General features: G+C 38.7%; 2 protein-coding genes across 2 annotated transcripts in view; one reads left to right on the top strand and one right to left on the bottom strand.

The window, feature by feature from the left end:
- The window catches only part of TGIF1 (TGFB induced factor homeobox 1), a 398,124-nt gene that overhangs the window by 90,707 nt on the left and 286,609 nt on the right, over positions 1 to 20,808 (top strand). The window lies entirely within an intron of this gene.
- Positions 1 to 20,808, bottom strand: part of MYOM1 (myomesin 1) — a 149,619-nt gene that overhangs the window by 112,831 nt on the left and 15,980 nt on the right. The window contains exons 2-5 of the mRNA XM_082258207.1: positions 18,963 to 19,122; positions 14,575 to 14,706; positions 10,135 to 10,360; positions 503 to 660 (exon numbers count right to left, since the gene is read on the bottom strand). Coding sequence (XP_082114333.1) covers positions 503 to 660; positions 10,135 to 10,360; positions 14,575 to 14,706; positions 18,963 to 19,096 — 650 coding nt within the window. The 5' untranslated portion in view covers positions 19,097 to 19,122. The remainder of the gene's footprint in view (positions 1 to 502; positions 661 to 10,134; positions 10,361 to 14,574; positions 14,707 to 18,962; positions 19,123 to 20,808) is intronic.

The raw sequence follows: 20,808 nt of genomic DNA, 5'->3' as shown, positions 1-20,808 counted from the left end.
AAGGGGCCTAAAGCTAACTGTGGCATTGATTTACTGTAACTGGAAAGTGCAAAATCTGGTGCAGCTGTGCATAGAAACCAATCAGCTTCCAGGTTGTATTGAACAAAGCTTAATTGAACAAGTTTAAGTTGAAAGCTGACTGGCTACCATGCACAGCTGCACCATATTTTGCACTCTCAGCTTTTAGTAAATCAACCCCTGTGTCTTAACTAGAAAAACAGGTAATAAAATGCTTGTGGATTGACTTCATGTGCATGCAGTAAATTGCCTGCATGAAAACAAAAACATTCTGAGTGAATAAAAAGCTTTTTTCCATTACACAAAAGGATAAAAATCAAATAGGCCACAGCCGTGAAAATACAGCATACATTATGCTTTTGTGAATTAAGATCAATCCCAATTTTAACAACATTTTAGTGTGAACATCTATTCTTGTGGTAAAATAAGCTGCAACTAGGCCTTCAGACAACAAGAATCAGCACACCAATAAAGGAGAACATACCATGTGACTCGTGGTTCTGGCCATCCACTCACTGTGCAATGAAACTTTACTGTCTGTGTCTCCCAGATAGTGTGAGAACGAATCTTAATGATGAAGACAGGAGCATGTAGCAATGAGTCCTCATTTATCTTTTTGTGAAACTCTTCAGTGTCTTCTATCTAGAAAAATACAGCAAGTTACATTTGAAGACAACAGTATGCAGCAACGATGCTATGTGTTATACTGATAAATACCCATATCTAGAGAATAACAAATGAAGATACACAAAATCAGTGTGATATTGTTCATAAATAAATAGCTAAAAAGTAGGCAAACTTTTTTGTTGGATGTAGGAACTTTGTGTTAAATGGAGATTTGACAAATCTTTCAGCGCCAGTCTCGGGGAAGTCATGACTTTGTGCTGTTAAGGGGACTCTGAGCCTTCAGATAAACTAAACTGAGAGTTTTCATTTCAACATTTTGAATATTTGTATTTATTAAGTTTTCCAACAAACAACAATACAAACATACATAAAAACCAACCTCCCCCCTCCCCCTTATTTCACCATTTTGGCAAAATGCATTGGAGTGAATGAGGATGAACCATAAAGTATAAATAAAGGCAAAACTTTTCTGCTTCGTTTTTGCTAGAGTGGAGATGGAAAAGAACACCTGTCAGTTTTTATTGCTGTCTGTGCTCACGTTAGGGAGATTCACCATCTTAATTTGAGGGGGAATCTTCCAGTGGGGGGTCCCTAAGAGATTCCCTTAATTTAAGGGTGTTTCCTCTCACTTCCTGTTTTGGATATGGGACAGGAAGTCAATGTATGGGACAGTGATGGCAAAATAAACATTTCTGGGGTTATAACCCTTCCTTACTCTATCCAAAATGGAAAACAAAATTTCCTATAATTCTACTTTAAGGCTTTTTTTTTTTTTATATTGGTAGGGGGTTTTAACCTCTTTACCACTGCTCACATTGCTGCTACTGCAGCAATGTGACTCGTTATCGTCCCGCTGTTTTCAGTCACAGCGGGAGTCGGGCCAGGGGAGGAGCGGCGGCGATCGCCGCTGCTCTTCTCCGATCGTCGGGGAATCTAGTTTGGAGATCCGCCCGCTTGTGTAAACAGAGCGGGCGGATCTCCTCAGTGACAAGGAGCGACAGATTGCAGTGTTCAGCATAGCTGAACATGCGATCTGTCCTTATGTCACTCAGTCACCTCCCCCCACACGATAGTAAGCACCAGGCATACATTAACCCCTCCCTCTCCAATAAAATTAACCCCTTCCCTGCCAGTGTCATTTTTACAGTAACAGTGCATATATATAGCACTGATTACTGTAGTAATGTCACTGGTACCCCCAAAAGTGTCAAAAATGTCAGTGAAGGGTCCGATCTGTCCACCGCAATGTCGCAGTCCCGCAAAAAAAATCGCAGATCGCCGCCATTACGCGTTAAAAAAAAACACCAAGAATGACAGAAATCTTTCCCTTTGTTAGTAAACGCAATAACTTTTGCGCAAACCAATCAAAATATGCTTATTGTGATTTTTTTTACCAAACATAGGTAGCAGAAAACAAATTGGCCAAAAATTTTTAAAAAATTTGATTTTTACATTTTTTTGGGGGGGGGAATTTCATATAAAAAAAAATATTGTTATTTTTTCAAAATAAACGCTCTTTTTTTGTTTATAGCGCAAAAAGTAAAAATCGCACAGGTGATAAAATACAACCAAAAGAAAGCTCTGTTTGTGGGAAAAAAAGGACGTAAGTTTCGTTTGGATATGGCGTCGCACGACCGCGCAATCGCAAAAAGTGGCCTGGACGTAAGACAGCAAAATCCTCCGATGGTAAAGTGGTTAAATGGCTTCCAAGCAAACCACACGAAAACAAAGAGGAGAAAAACACAAATACAAAGAAAATTAAAATATGACCTACCGGAAATCCCCCCCCCCCCCCCCCACCAAAAAAAAAAAGAAAATCTTCTACAAGCAGGAAAAATAATTGTAGATCAGTTTTTCAAGCAAATTTTTTGCCTAAGCCGCTCAATGTATGAAACTGAGGGTTTCTGCTTTGGACGATTTTTACAACAGCAAAACTGATAATTGATAATAATCAATTTCAGCAAAATTATAATGATCTAAGATTTACACTGAGAATGGCACCCACCTGCATGTGACATGAGTTTTTTTATATACAAATTGGACACTATTTTACTTAAAAGTAAAGCAGGACAGCTCTTAACAAAATTTGAGATTGGAATAACGTGTTGGGCAGGGCAAAGCAATATGACATCATTATGCACACATGCAGATGGCTGGTGTGTGATTTTGAACATAATGAGTGTCCCTGATGCTAGGGCACCATTTGTCTTTTTGAGTGACATTGCCTGTTTTTTAAAACGTTTTAATATAAGGTACTTTTTTTTTTTTAAATAAATTTTATTGAGAATTTTCACAATAAAGTACAAACTAGAAATAAACTTGGCTACCAAATGGCATACATTATGTGATCTTCTCTTTACCCTTGCATATAGTATATACTCTACGGTTGATGATATCAGGAATGCTATAATCATGCAATTTACTGGATCTGACTGTAGAGGTCTGGAATAAGTGTTGTTTGACTTAAAATGGAACTTCACTCTCCCAATCACTGATTATTTTTAATCCTCATGCTGTTAGCAGTAGTAAATAGATAGGAAAGTATAACATATTTGCTTTTTTTAAACTTTTTGTTGAATTTCTTCAGTCACTTCCTGGTTTGCTGCCTAGGCAAATGATGTCATACATCCCAGGAGTCTTCAGGAAGGGAGGAGAGGAGGAGGGGTTTTCTCAGCTAAGAACACTCTCCTGCATGTATGCCTGAGCTAAGGGCACAAAAGTAAATGCTACATGAATCACGACCATGGCCAGAAATGCTAGGGGGGTGTTTTTCAAAGAGATTTCTCACCAAAATAAAGCATGAAGAAATGGATGGATGGGGGAATTTGCTTTGAATATTAAAAATGAATTAAATAGCGTTTTTGGTGCTTAGATGCAAGATCTTCTTTAATTTAAAGTGGTTAGTGGAATCTGGTTAGTGTACCTGAATACAGGGAGTGGTGAAAATACCCAAATTTGGAAAGTAGTGTATATGTTTATTACATTGGTTGGAACCAGAGCATTTCACATCATTCCCTGGACTTTTTTACATGTATGGTTTGATTTGGCACTTTACGTTTTTTCGAGATCGAGTCATGGGCTTTTGTTTATATTTGTTCAGATGTTTTTGTAATGGTATAATGGTGGATGTATATTGAACACAATTTTGATCCTGCACATTGTATAAAAAGGCTGTTTAATCCTGTCTTCTCTAATCCTCCCCTTCTTCCAGAGTCCCCAATCGATCTCCTGATAATACAGAGCCTCGGGGGCACACTGCACATGCTCAGTTTGATGTGTATTCCTAAAGAGTTTTTTTTTTTTCTTGGGGAAGTGCATGTGATCAGCACATGGCCAATCGGCACTGTCCAAACAGAGGGTCGGGGGTCCTGCAGCCTCATTGGACATTCAGGGGAGAATGAAAACTCCTCCTACACGATTTAACCAGTACTCTGCTGTACACTGAAAGAAGTCACAATACTGCTCCAACTGTTGATGAGAAAAGATATTTAGCAGTTTATATTGACTAAAACTATTGCATTTCCATGTTCTGGTACTGTGGGAAGCCAGATATAGTGAATGCAGGGTAGTGAATGCAGGGTCCTGGGTTTAGTTAAAGTGTTACTAAACCCAGGACTCTGCATTCACTATATCTGGTCTCCCACAGTATACAGAACATGGACATGCAATAGTTTTAGAAAATAAAAATGGCTAAATACCTTTTCTCATCAGCAGTATATAGCAGTCTTATGACTTCTATTAGTGTCTGGTTCAAGCTTGTAGGAGGAGTTTTCATTCTCCTATGACTGTTCAATGAGGCTGCAAGACCCTTGACCCTCTTTCTGGACAGTGCTGATTGGCCCTAGGCTGATCACATGCACTCTCCCAAGAAAAAAAAAAACACTCTAGCAATACGCACCAAACTGAGCATGTGCAGCTTGTCCCCTAGACTCTGTTCTATCAGGAGATGGATTGGGGACAGTAAAAGAAGAGGAGGATCAGAAAAGAGAGGATCAAGCAGGCTTTTTACACAATGCAGAGGATTAACCCCTTAGGTTCCACAGTGAGTACAACATGGATGCTTTACTGCATATACAGACTGATTTTACTGTTGTGGGTTTAGTAACAGTTTAAAAACAGATAATCAGTCACATAAATTTTTAGGAAACCAACTGAATCCTTTCACATAAAAACACACTATAGATCAGCCATAGTAATCCATCATTTGTACACTGTGGTGGAGATTTTCTAAAACTGGTGCACACAAATAGATTCTGGCACAACTGGGCATAGTAACCAATCGACTTCCAGGTTTTATTGTCAAAGCTTAATTGAACAAGCTAAAGTTAAAAGCTGATTGTTTCCTATGCATAGCTGCACCAGATTTTGTGTGCACCAGTTTTAGTAAATCTCTTCCTATATCGTCTTATTCAGAAAGGAGTGGTTGCTGTTCTGTAGTTTAGTGTATTTATGTGCTATCAGACACTATCAGTTGTTTGACTTCTCCTGTCTTTAAAGATTTATTAGTCACTCTCATAAAGAGGAAACATACTTCGAAACTGTATCCTGGAACAGCCCAACAGCTGTGCTATGTAACACTGTAACTGTTTCCAAAGATAGCTTGCAGATAACATACAATTTCACACAAGAAGTCAATGAAGAAAGAATTTCAAATGAGCATTGCGGTTTACTACTATCTGCAGTTATTTCAGTATTTACAGCAACGCTTCCTACATCTACACATATATCTTTATTATTTTCATACTTCACTTTAATGGTGCACTCCTCTCCTTATTTTTAGCTGGTTGAGCACTCTCATATTTCACAGGAGTCTGTCTGATTTACTCGAGCAAATGCTGAGATATAGGTCATATCCTCGCAAGTTCACTTAGTTTGCCTGGCACATCAATTATTACACTCAACTGTGCCTCCTTCTATTTATAGGCAATGATCCATCTTCTGTGACCCTCTAGTGTGCTATAGAAATAGAGAGGCTTGCAACATCCACAGCACAGGACCCAATATGCACGGCTGTTAGCAGTGGTGTGACGTATTGGTTGGTACCATTGCTTGAACTGTTATGAGACCTATTTATGTAGACAATATATGATTAAAAGTACCGGCATTCACTGACATGCAATGTTTTTTTCAGTAGGATTATTCAATTAAATTCAGATTTTGCTACATAGAATGATGTCCTTTTTTGGCAAGGTATCTGAAAGTGTTATCATTTTAATTCCTGCATTTGACATCTATTTTTGACCTGCCCGTCAATTTATCCATTCTTGGGTTATACTGATATGTTTATGTCTAGTTTTCTACCCAACCATGATCCATAAAACCTAAGACATACATATCTAATGTCTTAAATTTGGAAGAATGAACACAATGTTGAAAATAGTTCCTGAGAAGAAATAGTTCTAAAAATGAGTTCTTAGTAGTAAAAGTTCTTTAGTAGATGATGTACATTGTCAAATGCATTGGAGGTTGAGACAGTAGGATCTTATTTTCATGGTGGGGGATCTTATCCTGGTATCTGTGATGTCTGGTCAGCCTAGAACTCCTTATCTCCAGATTTTTACTACCTCTGTGGCCTTATTACCTTTGATTACCATCTAGTATCAAAGCTCATCCAACCCTCGTGTTTCGAATTTTTGGGGCCTTTCTATCAGGGTATGTCCCATGGCCTGGTAGGAGCACCTGATACTGATAGCTTTATGCACTTTGTTGATGCTTTTTAGTTTAAAGCTGAGTCTATTCTATTTAAACTCATATCCTATGTAATATATATGGTCCTGATGAAATGGGGGGTTGGCAGAACCTCAATAGGGACAGGATAGCTAAGGGAGTAGCAAGAACACTCATCTTTTGCTATGGTGATGCTCCTTACTAAACCAGCAAGATGTCTAATTTTCCCTGCTTTGTCCCTGATAAGCGAGATTCTGAAGCATTTTATAAAGTGAGGTGTGACACCATAGGATCATGTGAGTAGTTTCTTTAGTGATCACTGTTGTTGGTAATTTGTTGATAGCAATAGACCTGATAATTTGACAACCCTTATGCTTTTTCAGGGAAAATCAAATGAATGTCATCTGATACGCCAATAAAATCCATATGGAAATCATGTTTCAGCTTCATGTTATAATCATTTTGATTGTTTATGCATAGCATATGAAAAAGTCTGGTCATGTTTTAACATTTCTAGGTGATGCTGTAGTTTCTACTTGAAGATGTAACCTAATAAATAAGATAGTAACACCTTAAAATTACTGTCAAAATTAGTCCTATTCCAGCCAAAACAACTTATTTCCTTTTGGTTAGAGCAGGGAATGCCTAAAGGGGTTGTAAAGTCAGAAGGTTTTTTATCTTAATGCATTAGGATAAAAAACCTTCTGTGTACAGCAGCCGCCCTCAGCCCCTCCTAATGCTTACCTGATCCCTATCTCAATCCAGCGATATCCATGACTGTCTCAGCCATCTGGGACTTCCCTCCTCATTGGCTAAGACACAGCAGTGGTGCCATTGGCTCCCACTTCTGTCAATTAAAGTCAGTTAGCCAATGAGGGGAGGGGGGCAAGGCTGAAGTGCAGCTTCGTGTCTGAATGGATACATGGAGCTGTGCCCTGTGCCTCGGCTCGGGTGCCCCCATAGCGAGCTGCATGCTGTGGGGCACTCAAAGGGAAGGAGGGGCCAAGAGACATGAACAGGGACCTGAGAAGAGGAGGATTCAGGCTGCTCTGTGCAGACCAACTGCACAGAGGAGGTAAGTATAACATGTTTGTTATTTTAATTGAAAAAAAAAAATTTGACTTTACAATTCCTTTAAAGCCTCTGTCCAGATTTTATTGCTGTCTCTGTCTCTGTTAAGGAGATTCCCCTAACTTCCTGCTAGGACAGGAATTATGGGAAATCTCTCCAACAGGGACACAGACAAAAAAAAGCACACTCTTGAGGGATCTTTAGAATATTTGAGTATTTTCTGTCCAAGCCTTCGTGTCCTGATGACAATCACACTCTCTTAGTGTGACAGGGACAGGAAATGAAAATCCATTTCTACAATGGGGTCACAGAAAATAGAATTTGAAATACATTTGAACTTTTTACAACTGAACAAAAAGTGGTTGCAGCTAGACTTAAAAAGAACTTCAGCCCAAGTTTGGTAGGGGGTAGGGATGGAACCTCTATCAGGTTTTTTTTTTTTTACTGCAGCCTGTGAGCTTTTAGAGATATTCCCTTAAGTACCTATAAGAACAGAAAGTGATAAGAATTCTCTCCAACCGGAGCACATGAAATTTAGAAAACTTAACTCCTTTCAATTTTTTTAAAACACAATCAAATTTCACTTGGGGCTCTTTCACACGGCGTTCCGTATGTCCGTATATCACCCCATCCGTTTGCGGGTGATATACGGACATAATGCATGTCAATGGGATTGCGGATGTCAGCGGATGACCATCCGCTGACAGCCGATTTGTGTCCTTTCAGTTCTGTTCCGTTTTTTGGAACGGAAAAGAACCCTATTTTTCTTCCGTTAAAAAAATGGAATGGATGCAAAATCGGATGTCAGCGGTGTCATCCGCTGACATCCGCAATCACATAGACTTACATTATGTCCGCATATCATCCGCAAACGGATGGGATGATATGCGGACATACGGAGCGGTTGACACAAGTGACATCCGTGTCCGTGAAAAAAAAAGTGCCGCAGCGGAAGAAGAAATCGGAGCGGCCGTGTGAAAGAGCCCTTACACATCCATAAAAACTTATACAAACATTACTTAAAAACAATCCCATAAGATGACAAACACTAACCTTTACCAAAAAAGATACCTAGCTCAAATAATTTTATTTATTTATTGCCTTAACAGCTCGTGGAAAAAAAAAGATCTTTACTCTCTTTGTTCTAACTTTAATATTCTTGTAATGTCTGCCTAATAGTGATAATTCATATATCAATAAGTGATAGCCAGGATGGAATGGATCATTTTTCTTTGCTCTACCTAGGGTTGCCCCCTCATCCCTTTAAACCGATCACATATTAATTACACAGGTTCTGAGGCTAATTTAATGCAGATAAGGCGCTAAGTGAGTTTATTTACCCCCTTAATCAGCCACAGAACCTGTGTAATTAATATGCAGGACTGACCCTACCATAAGTCCCACTGGGTCCATTGGACCCGGGCAGAACTCGGAGAGGGGCAGCAAATTAACTCCAAGATTTTTTTTCCAGCAGTTATGTGTGTCATTAGTTTGCAGCACGTTACTGGTGGCATTTCCCCATACTGCCGCCCGTAGTGCAAACTGATGAGTATGAGGAGGTTAAGCATCTCCTCTGGGGAACGTCCCTCACGTGATCGTGGTGTACACAATGACGTCAGACATCAGCGCACTCCATCTCACACAGGGCAGGCTGAATCTTATAAGGCGGTAGGTGCAGCGGACACATAAGTGACAGGAGGACTGAGGACAGTGGGTGTTTGGTGGACCGGTCCGAGTTATGGAAAAAGATAACAGTATATATAATATTTTCTAAATTTTATATTTATATAAAATAATGGATGTGAGGGCCCTTTGTTGGGCGTGATTTTTTTTGGGGGGTGGGGGGCAGCATTTAATTCTTGGACCCAGGCAGCACAATCTCTTGTGCCAGTCCTGTTAATATCTGTTTGGGTTTAAAGGGATAAGGTGGCAGCCCTAGCTCTACCAAGACATCCAGAGTTATAGATTTCTGCTAAAGATGGAAGCCTACGACCCACTATTTTCTGCACAGTGAAAACTATTCTCTGAAAATTGTTCCTGTCAGCTACAGTACATTTTGACCATATTAAAATACAGTACACTAATGCACTCTAAATTGAGGAGCAATAGAAAGTCTCTAGTACATCCTGCCCTAGAACATACTTTCCAAGTATTCTAAGAAAATATAACTATTGTGGAGCTTTTTTAACAACGACACATACATTTTCTGGAAGGAACAGGAAGTGGGATGAAACCTCCCTAAGGGCGGACCGTGCTCTGCTCAGCGGGGATCGATCCGCCGATCCCCGCTGAGCCGGCGGATGACAGCTCCCTCTCCGCACTATGTGAGGAGAGGGAGGTGTCAGAGCCCCGCTGCTCTCTTTGGGAATCGGATGAGAGCGGACCGCATGTCCGCTCTCATCCGATCCCATCCGATCCCATCCCCAGGACGGATGCAAAATAGGGTTTCCATCCGTCCGGATTTCACGGACAGGATCAGATGCTGATGGCAGCGGGTGTCAGCGGACATGTCACAGCTGACATCCGCTGCTCCATAGGGCTAAATGGGGCATCCGATCAGATCCGCCTAAAAAACTGACAGGCGGATCTGATCGGAACACCCGTGTGAAAGAGCCCTAACAGGATCATGAACAGCATTAACAACTTGACAAAAGTGTTTGCCCTTCCCAAGGGTTGCCAAATCTATAGTAAAGTTTGGGCTAAGGTGGGCTTTAATCAGTGTTATATGTATACGTAATATTTTTCTGTTACCGTTTTCTTGAGAGAGAGAATTTCTGCTTTTTCTCGTATGGAGAGATTTCTGGATTTCTTATGGTAAGCCTCAGAATGTGCAGATGATAATGATGAAGAAGAAGAAGAAGATTTTTTGGACACACTAATTCCTTCTTCAGCAGAAAAAAGGTTCCTTCGAGCGACATATCCGGCTGTCTCTTTGATCCTTTCTTCCTCTGTATCTGTAATTCCACTTACTTCGTATCTGTATTAAATACAAACATTGTCTGATATCATTTTTGGGCAATTCTTTTTTTCATTATCGGATTGTAAGATCTAGTAAACAGAGTCTTAATAGCCTTGGTACATAGTTCCTATTAATTCTATGTTCTACTGTATTTGTTCTAAATTGATAACTTGTTTACTGTATACTGTAAAGCACTGAATAAAATAGTGGTACTATATACACTATATACTAGGAGTAATGATAATAACATCAATTGATAATAACATATTCCTGCAGGGTTTCTGTCATTGTTTTGTAATGTTATGCAGTTTGGAGGACCGACTATGAACTGCACTCAGAATAGCTCTAACCCTGTTATGAATGCTATCACGTTTAAAGGTATATGGCGCTTTTCCACTGCATGGAACCGAACGGGTCTACTCGCTTTTCTGCTTTTCCACTGCTGGTACCGCATGGTATGGTGTAGGAACGGTTCGGTACGGTACGGCGGCGCTTTTCCACTGCATGGAACCGAACGGTACGGCTCTCAAAAACAGTACCACCTCGATTGTGGTTCCAAGAAGTACCATACCCGGTACCATATCCCACAATCCTTTGCATGCAGTCACTACTAGCCACTGATTGGTCAGAGAATCCCACCCACCCTGTTGTTATCCCACCCACTTAACTTTAGTACTACTTTAGTGGAAAAGCAAACCATACCGTACCGTACCGAACCGTTCCAACATCGTACCATGAGGTACCAGCAGTGGAAAAGCAAACCGGGCCGAGCAGGGCCGAGTAGAGCCGAGCCGGTACTTGCAGTGGAAAAGTGCCAATAGTTCATCTTTACCAAAAAACTGCGTGTGCAGATAAGGGACATCTGATAAGGGACATCAACAAGCTTTGACTACAGTTGAATAATGCTCTTCCTATAGGTGTAGGCCATTTATGAAGCTCATGAAGCCTGACTGGAAAACTCCTAGGGCTTTGCTAAGGGACGCCTAGCTGTTACTGTTCACCTTCACCATCACAAAGTGAGCGCTTTCTCTGATTCAAACCTCCTCATACACTTTCTCTCCCCTGATGCAGTAGCTCTGAGCTCAGTGTTTGAGCGCTCGCTCCTATGATGGTGAAGGGGAACAGTAACAGTTAGGCGTCTCTTAGTAACGTTCTATGAGCTTTTTAGTCAGGCTTCATGAAATTAGTAAATGCTCTACACCTATAGCAAGGTCATTATTCACCTTTAGTTGCACAATTTGTTTTTTATTTACAGACTTATCTGCATAGAGGGTTTTTTTTTTTGTAAACTAGCACTTTGATTATCTACAGCTTAAATTTTAGGAATTTAAAGTGAACCTAGCAGTATTAAAGTATAACTAAAGGCAAAACTTTTTTTTTTTTTAGTTTTAGATAGAGGGTAGAAGGATTAGTATATCTGTCAGTTTTTATTACTGTCTATGTCCCCGTTAGGGAAATTCACCTTCTCTATTTGTCCTGTTTACCATTATCATTCAAAGTAAAAGAAAATCCCATATTTTAGGATATCCCCTCAAATTTAATAGAGGGGACATTTTCCAATGGTGACACTAGTTCTGGTGACCTAGGGGTCCTCTAAAAATTTCCTTAATTTTCAGGGATTTCTCCTCACTTCCTGTTTGGCTAAGGGACAGGAAGTGAAGGGAAATCTCCCCAATGAGACAAAGATGGCAAAAATAAACCTTATAACCCTCCCTTACTCTATCCAATCTGAAAAAAAAAGGTTTTCCTATAGTTCAACTTTAACCACTGCCAATGTCCCTTGTGGATTCACATACTGCCCACTGCCCATTTTTTCTTTCTTTGCATCTTCACCCCAACCTCCTTGTCTCCAACAGACCCCACATCTGGGGAGATCACTGATGAGCTACATCTACAGCAGCCCAAAGCTTAGGAATGAAGTTAAACTTAACTTAGACAACCATTTGACTTTTTTTTTTTACCACCAGACATAAAGCACTTCTAATGAAATGTTATCTTAGGTAAGTGTATCCTCTAGACAGGGCCACATTTAGATGTCATGCTGACCTAAGCACACCTGAGCCATGACACCCCTTTAGACAAGCTCTAACCCTTGTATAAAGTGATTATTTAGGTGAAAACTACTGTTCAAATTCACTAAGAGAGGCAATTACCTCTCTGTTCTTTATACAGAGCTATTATATAACAGTACTGACCAACATAAAATAGAAATGAGAGATGGGTTCATGTTTTTTAATTATACTGAATCTTCTGATTCCTCTCAACATCCTACATGCACACTTATCCCTACAGTTCTGTTTCTGTTCACAGGTTGCCAGTAGAAGGAGACAAAATATGAAATGACCTAGGCATTGGTAGTGATATATGGCAAATACAGTCTGACATCTAGGTTCCCAAATAAAGATCCACATTCAACTTGTTAAAAGAGTAAAAAATTAGTTAAATGGCGCTGCATATAAAAGGATAAATGGAAGGGATAAAAGTATAAATTCCTAATGTGCAATTAAATATAAAATCATGTGATCTCTATAAGAAATTAAATAATTAAGTGAATGGTGATACAAAATGCACATAAATATATAACTTAAGTAAAAAGTAAGCACATATGTGATAAATTCAAAGTGACATGTGCAAATAAAGTGACAATGGCACAGTGCTAGTGTGATTGAATTCAATACATTCACCAAAGAATATTAAATAAATACGTTTAAATATATATAAAAGTCCAAACTCAGTCCATAAAGTGCTTGAAAAAACTGTGATTCAAGAAAAACGTGGTGATACAATATTATTCAGGGGGTGATCCGGTGATGGGTGTGGGGTGGGAACACTCATGCACCCCTCCTGTATATCCCGCACTCACCAGAGATGTGTACCCCTACAGGGGTAATAAGCCTTAGGGTAATAGCCTTTTCCTGGTACTCCTAATAGTAGGCTCTCAGATGGAAATATCCCTGGGTGTCTTTACTCTGCGCGGTCAGGAATCCCCAATAAGCAAGATCACCTTATTGCTCCATTCTCCAATATAGGGAGATATCCCAGGATAGCATATAAAAAAGGAAGACTTCATATGGTGAAGTACCGTTTGATCCGTTTATTAAAACATAAAATAAGACAGGTACTCACATTTAAAAACGAGCAGGTACAGCATAAGAAGCAGTAGGGGCCGCGACACCCAGGGATATTTCCATCTGAGAGCCTACTATTAGGAGTACCAGGAAAAGGCTATTACCCTAAGGCTTATTACCCCTGTAGGGGTACACATCTCTGGTGAGTGCGGGATATACAGGAGGGGTGCATGAGTGTTCCCACCCCACACCCATCACCGGATCACCCCCTGAATAATATTGTATCACCACGTTTTTCTTGAATCACAGTTTTTTCAAGCACTTTATGGACTGAGTTTGGACTTTTATATATATTTAAACGTATTTATTTAATATTCTTTGGTGAATGTATTGAATTCAATCACACTAGCACTGTGCCATTGTCACTTTATTTGCACATGTCACTTTGAATTTATCACATATGTGCTTACTTTTTACTTAAGTTATATATTTATGTGCATTTTGTATCACCATTCACTTAATTATTTAATTTCTTATAGAGATCACATGATTTTATATTTAATTGCACATTAGGAATTTATACTTTTATCCCTTCCATTTATCCTTTTATATGCAGCGCCATTTACCTAATTTTTTACTCTTTTAACATTTGATATAGCCCCTTGGGACTATACTTAGAGGTGGGCTGCAGCCTTATTTCCATCCATAAGCGCGGAATTCCTACCCCTACCCTCACATTCAACTTGTGATAACCCGCTGTACATCTTCTCATTATGTTCCTATTCCTCCCTATTCTTGTGTCAATCAGTTTCTCTTACCCCTTTTGGCTATCTCTTATTTTATTTACAAAAAAATTTACAACTCTTGCTACATTCTAAAAAAATTGGAAATTACATTTTGATATCTTTGGAAAACAGAAAATCATCGGTTTATTCATTATAAATGTTATAGCTATACCTTCTAAAGCTACTATTAGAAGACATGACCTGTAACATAACCCCACTTCAGTCCCACAATAAGAGAATGTAGAATTTCTCTCTGCTGTGCTGTGACATTGTACATGTCATAGGGTGACAGTCACAGGAAACTTTGCAGAACAGGTGTGATGTAAAAGTCATTGGGATTGAATAGCTGGACACAAGAATAACCGTAAAGCATACGCACCGTCCTCTGAACACGGGAACCACGTAGTCTGTAGCTTCATTCTCTTTATCTAGTGCATAGAGCTTAGATCGCTTTGCTCTAGGACTCATCTTAAGTGATTTATCTTCTGTCGTCTTATATGATGATTGAATTCTGCAGAAAATGTAGTATAATGTTGTTAACCAACGCAGAATAGGACAATTTACATGAGCCGCTGATAATTCTGATTAAGAAAAGATGGTGCATGGAAGATATGCAAAGCGCAGCAGCCTATAGCATTACATTTAGTGTAATGAAATCAGTGACAGATACAGTATCTATGCACAGAATGTCATTATTGATCTTGCAACACTTTGTTGTATAAACCCAACAGAGTATATTATGCCATGTTCCTGACAATTGTCTATCAAAAAGAGTGACAGCACTTTCTATACTGCTCTAAACTGTCATTCAAAATTCTTATTTTATGTACCCAGGCTATCAAAGCCACATCTAGTCTAAAATATATTTCCCATTATTGTCAAAGTTTGAATGTTTAGTAAGGAAATCATAGTTGGGCCAAAACAGGAATAATGTTCTTTATGCTGTGTTCTCATCTAACGCTTTATTTTTGTGTTTAAATATTTATTAGTCTGTAAATGTTCAGCATAAGTAAGTCATTCTGATTGTTGCAGAAATTTTACAGGATATGAGATATAACTGAATCACTTCATACAACCAGAACTGGAGCATTCCAAAGGAATGGATGAATCATATGAGAATTATTGAGACAGGATGAGAAGGCAGAACAAAATCATACCTTCAAAAAAAAAAAGTACTGTCATCCAATAAGCAAGATTATAGGTAAGCTACACAAGGGATTTTTTTTAGGAAACTATTTCACAGCCTATCTATAATTAAGGTTATGCTTTTGAGCGGGTTTTTAGTATATATTTATGAGAGGTATGAAATGAGTGCACTTAGGCTGCATCCACATCTGTGTGTTTTAAATCGTAGGTAGATTTGCCACGATTCTGCCTGCGATTTCAAAGCGCTGAGATGTGAATGAAAAATCGCAGAACGCACACATGAGATGGCATTCATTTGAATGGCAACTAAAATTGTGGAGCACTTCTGCCGGGATTGTCACGTGATAAATTGCGCTGCATTCGCGGCAACCCGCATCGTGTGAAGCATGTCAGCCAAAAGTAGCTCCTGAACTTTTTTTGGGTGACAAGCTTCACACGATGCGGGTTGCCACGATTACAGCACGATTTATTGCATGACATTTGTGGCAGAACCACACCGCAATTTTAGGTGCCATTCAAATGAATGGCATCTTAAATGTGCGTTCTGCAATTTGTCATTCACACATCGACGCTTTAAAATCACGGGCAGAATCGCCATAAATATGATTCAAAACACCCAGATGTGAATGCAGCCTCAGACCTCACTGTACTAAGCACTTTCTAGTTTTCAGAAAGGGGGAGCTAATGCTCAGTGAAATAGAGAAGTGTTGGGTGTAATAATTTAGACTGCTGGATTGGTGAACAGTAGAACAATGGTAGGAAAATAATAACCAGCAAACATAACCCCACCCCCCAAACCTTTCCCTCAAAAACACTCAAAGAGGAAATGAACTCTGCGAGCTGTGCCCATAATTAGGCAGGCAAAAGGCAAAGACCTGGTCATCATTATTGCCTGTGCTATCTCAGTAGCTGCTCTTTCCCTATTGACTTACCATGCCTTGTTCTGCACTGGGTCTCTATATGGTGGCGGCCATCTTAGTAGAGGCAGGCCATTGCTTCCTCATGTCAGAGCACCCAGCAAGGAGAAGAGTGTGCAGTACAGTAGTGACATCACCAAATCTCCCTCCAGATCTCACGAGACTAACAGGCAGAGGCAGTAGAGCCTTAATCTCACACTGCAGGTATACAGCTATGAGGTGGTGGGTATAGGAACGTCTACTTCCTCACATACCCGGAAGTACTCTAATATTTATCATGATGAAATTCATTTAAAAAGTGCATTTTCAGGATACTGCTTAGGTACAATTAACATTTCTAGACATTCTCTATAACATAACATAGCAAATCCTATTTTTTTTAAGCTCAGTTTCAAGTTAAGGGACCAATACTTTCAGATAAATGGGATTTCTTTTAGTTAGATGCAAAAAGGTTGATCTACTAAAGCAGTTGAGACACTTTACTAAAAATTGTGTTAATGTTCACTTCAGCCACTTAATCATGCGAAAAGCAAATTGCTGTTCACTTTGAATGCCCATCCAAGTGCAGATGCTTTTCATATGTATGAAAAATGTAACAAAATTTTCACACAATTAACAAATATCAACTTCTTTAGTAAATCAGCCCAAATGTGTGAAGTTTGGCACACACTACAAAAATTTGTCATCAGTGTAGGGCAAATTAGATGGCGCTACCAGCATATGAATATATTTCTCTTTTAACCATACTAGATGCTATCTGTTAGGACATACTGTTTAGCATATAGGCTAAAGCACCAAATCACTGTATGTATTCTAATTTTATTTTACAACTATAGGCTAATTCGAAGTACAAATAAAACACAGCAACCAATTATAATTCAATTAACCAACCTCAAATTTGGATTTTGTCAAGTAGCTATTAGTATTGCACTTTGCTGTTTTAGAGCAGCAAATCATGCATCACATCATGAAAATCATGTTCTGCTTAAAAACACCTTGTGCAGCCTAGTAAAAAAAGTATTATGTAAAACTAAAACTGAAATAAAGCCCAATATCATCTTTCTGTTGTTGAAAGGTAGGATGTGAACACAATCATGGTTTTAAACACAGTTTAGTATCTATTTTGTTCCATTATATTTGCACAACCTTTTATTTGTGTTGATGATGATGTTGCTAATTAGCAATGGGGATAGATAGATAGATAGATAGATAGATAGATAGATAGATAGATAGATAGATAGATAGATAGATAGATAGATAGATAGATAGATAGATAGATAGATAGATAGATAGATAGATAGATAGATAGATAGATAGATAGATAGATAGATAGATAGATAGACATGCAGTAGATAATTGTCAACAGTTGCGTTAAATAGAGGTGACATTGCATCTGAAAATGCTAGTTGTCTTGCTATTAAATTGCCCCAATAGCTTTACTTAGGGCCATGTATGGATGCGCACACAAGTAGCTTTGCTACTTTCTAAATCACTGATCTAGAAGTATGAAGATCAGAGGTTAAAGTCAGATACCAAAGTTTATCTGCATTCTAGTTTAAGGTCAGTGATTGAAGCTAGAGGCCCAGTATGACATTTAGGTAGCTAGCATTTGCAAAAAGACCAGTCAGCCTCCATGTTACTCTCAGAAACTGGATAGTCAAAATTCTAGATATCATTACCTGTGCAAGACCAGTAGTAAATACTGCTGATAAAGCTAATTATTTCAGCTTACCTTACACAGCACACAGTTGGGCAGCTAGCTCTGTGAGAGCAAAAAAAGATAGATGCCCACCCTTGGATGACTTGGAGCTCCAGACCTGCTGTAAGTCTCACCTAAGGCTCCATGCACACTGGGCTTAAAAAAATGACAGTTCTCCTGGCAGAAATAACGCTCGTATAGAGCATTTTTTGTACAGAGTTTAGCCGAGTTTAGGAGAGTTTTGCGTTTTTTTTTCTACCAGTAAACTCCAATCAGAAACACAAACCAGAATGTTTTTTTTTCTTGCCTCTAAACGTTGAGCTTGAAATATGTCTGTAATTGTCCTAATGTGCATGGACACATAGGTTAACATTGAGCTGCTTCTATAGGCAGAACACAAAACTCCTGTAGTAGCAGCGATTTTTAAGCCACTGTGCATGGAGCCTTATGTGATAAGTACATGAAAATGGTCTTCTGACCCCTCCATTGTGTCCACACAAGAAACAGAATCAAACTCATCGGGAAGTTTTCCAGCAAATTGGAAAATTTCCCTGGGCAATAACAAGAACTCCTCCAAATGGCCCAGTCATCACAAGTAATATTCAAAATTGGAAGCTTTCCTTCCTAATGGTAAGCCAATTATGAATACCCTTACACAAACAAAATGCAAGAAAGGTTGAGTTACATCATGAACATCAAAGAAAAGCAGATGAAACGAACAGTCATTAGAGGGATAAGGAAACGTGGTTAATATAGAAGTTGAGAAAATTATTAATTTAGTCAAAATGCAAATCAAAAAGCACTGTCAGAAAGGATTTCATGATACTGAAAAAGAAGAACTAATACCGGATGTAGAAAAGTGATGGAGAAAAAAGAGATGTATAATATATTAGACCACACAAAAGAGTTTGCAATTCATATGGTAAGTTTATTTTGGTGGATTAGTAAACAGGTACAATGGAAATTATTAGCAGATTCAACCTGAAAAGATGGTCATGTCATTACCCATGATGGCTGCTGTGGGCAGCAGAGTGGCTCTTCTCTTCTTGCTGGTAATGGCTTAAGGTGGCCTTTAATTCGGTGCTGCGATAACCACGGTCATAATGTTGGTGGCGTTTTTGGTAGAAGGGCAAAGACATTCTGCCACCTCTGTTCACTGTTTTCACTGGGTTCAAAAATATATCTGTTTATTTCATCATTTGTGGTTACAGTTGGATTAATTGGGTTGTTTAATATAAGTTAGTCCAGTTTTCAGTACTGTAACACAGCACTATAATAAAATGATTGTTATGGGTAATTAGTACTTCAAGGGCCACTAAAACTAAAACATATCATAGCCTTTATCAAAAGATTTAAAGATACAGATATATGTAAAAATTGGACAGAAATGGCTGATTTAAAATAAATGATTCCACACAGTTGCACAGTAAATGTTACAAAAATCTTAAATACTGCAGATGAAGGTCAATTAAATTTGAAATACCATTTTACTTTAATATTTGTTTTAGACTTAGTGGCCATTTAGGTGAGAAAAATCTCTTCTAACTACTTCATACTTGTATTGATCTCCACATTGTTAGAAAGATCTTACTCTTAAAGTAGAACTATGGCTTCTCATTAAAAAAAAAAAAGTGCTGTAGCACTTAATTGCAATGCATCATTACTTTTTGTTTTCCCTTCGTCCCCCTGTAAAGTCTCACAAATACCAGTTGATCCTGCCAGTGAAGTGCACCCAATGCAACTTCCTGTGAAAGGGACAACACTGCTGTACCGCTACTGAATTCAAAGCAGCATTGTCCTGCTGTGGAGGCTTGCTCCAAAGTGGGAGGTTAAGATATTGGGCGGGTAAAGGGAGGATAACTATCAGGATGGGATGGATGGCCACTGCTGTTTTACAAGCCCGAAGCTTGTCATTCAGCAGCTGGCCATGCCTAGTCCTTCCCACTGCTTTCTGGATTGGTAGAACTGATTTTAATGCTGACCCCCCCCCCCCCCCCCCCCACCACCTCTCCACTGTAAACTTTAGGGTCTGGGAGCGGAAGAGTGTGAGGCACAAAATAGAAGAATTTGACTAATTCATAAGGGGAAATTTACTAAAGCTGGTACAAAATCTGGTGCAGCTGTGCATAGCAACCAATCAGCTTCTAGGTTTTCTTGTCAAAGCTTATTTTAACATGCTAAAGTTAGAAGCTGATTGGTGATGATGCACAACTGCACCAGATTTTGTGTGCACCAGTTTTAGTAAATCTCGGCCAAAGAAGGTAAAATATGAATCTTTTTTTATTTACAAGCCTCTTGCATAACAGAACCTGGAACCTGTTTAGAACACCACACATAAGCCTTTAGATATACATTAAATGTGCATTACTTGGGTATAAGGATACCTAAATCAAACCGTAATCACTCATATTGTTAACAATCCATTAACACTTTTTCTTAAAATTTCTTTCAGTTACTTTTCAAATGTGCTTGAATAAAAAGCAGCCAGCCATTCTGTACATTCAACAATAATTGTATAATGTAAAAAAAAATGTAAAAAAATGAAAACTGAACTCCATGAAAATGGCTAAATACACAGTTAAAATTTCTTCAAAAGTAGGAGGAATCCCCTTGACAGTAGTCTCTGAAACCAGTGTTCCCACTGAAAAATGTCTCTGTTTCTGTTTTGTTAACAACTTATAATTTTTTGGGAACATTTGTTTAATTTTTTAGATGGGTAATGGAGTCAAATTCACTGATTATTTTGATGTCAAATTTCGATTTAGTTTTAGTCTTTTAAAAATAAATGCTATTTTAGTTTTAGTCATGTTTTAGTCATCTGTGTTGTTTTTGTTTTAGTAGTATTTTAGTC

The sequence above is a fragment of the Pelophylax lessonae genome (genome assembly GCF_965119305.1).
Source record: "Pelophylax lessonae genome assembly, chromosome: 5".
Taxonomy (NCBI): Eukaryota; Metazoa; Chordata; class Amphibia; order Anura; family Ranidae; genus Pelophylax; species Pelophylax lessonae.
The sequence above is the reverse complement of the archived record's forward strand: the minus strand, read 5'-3'. Positions and strand labels throughout refer to the sequence as shown.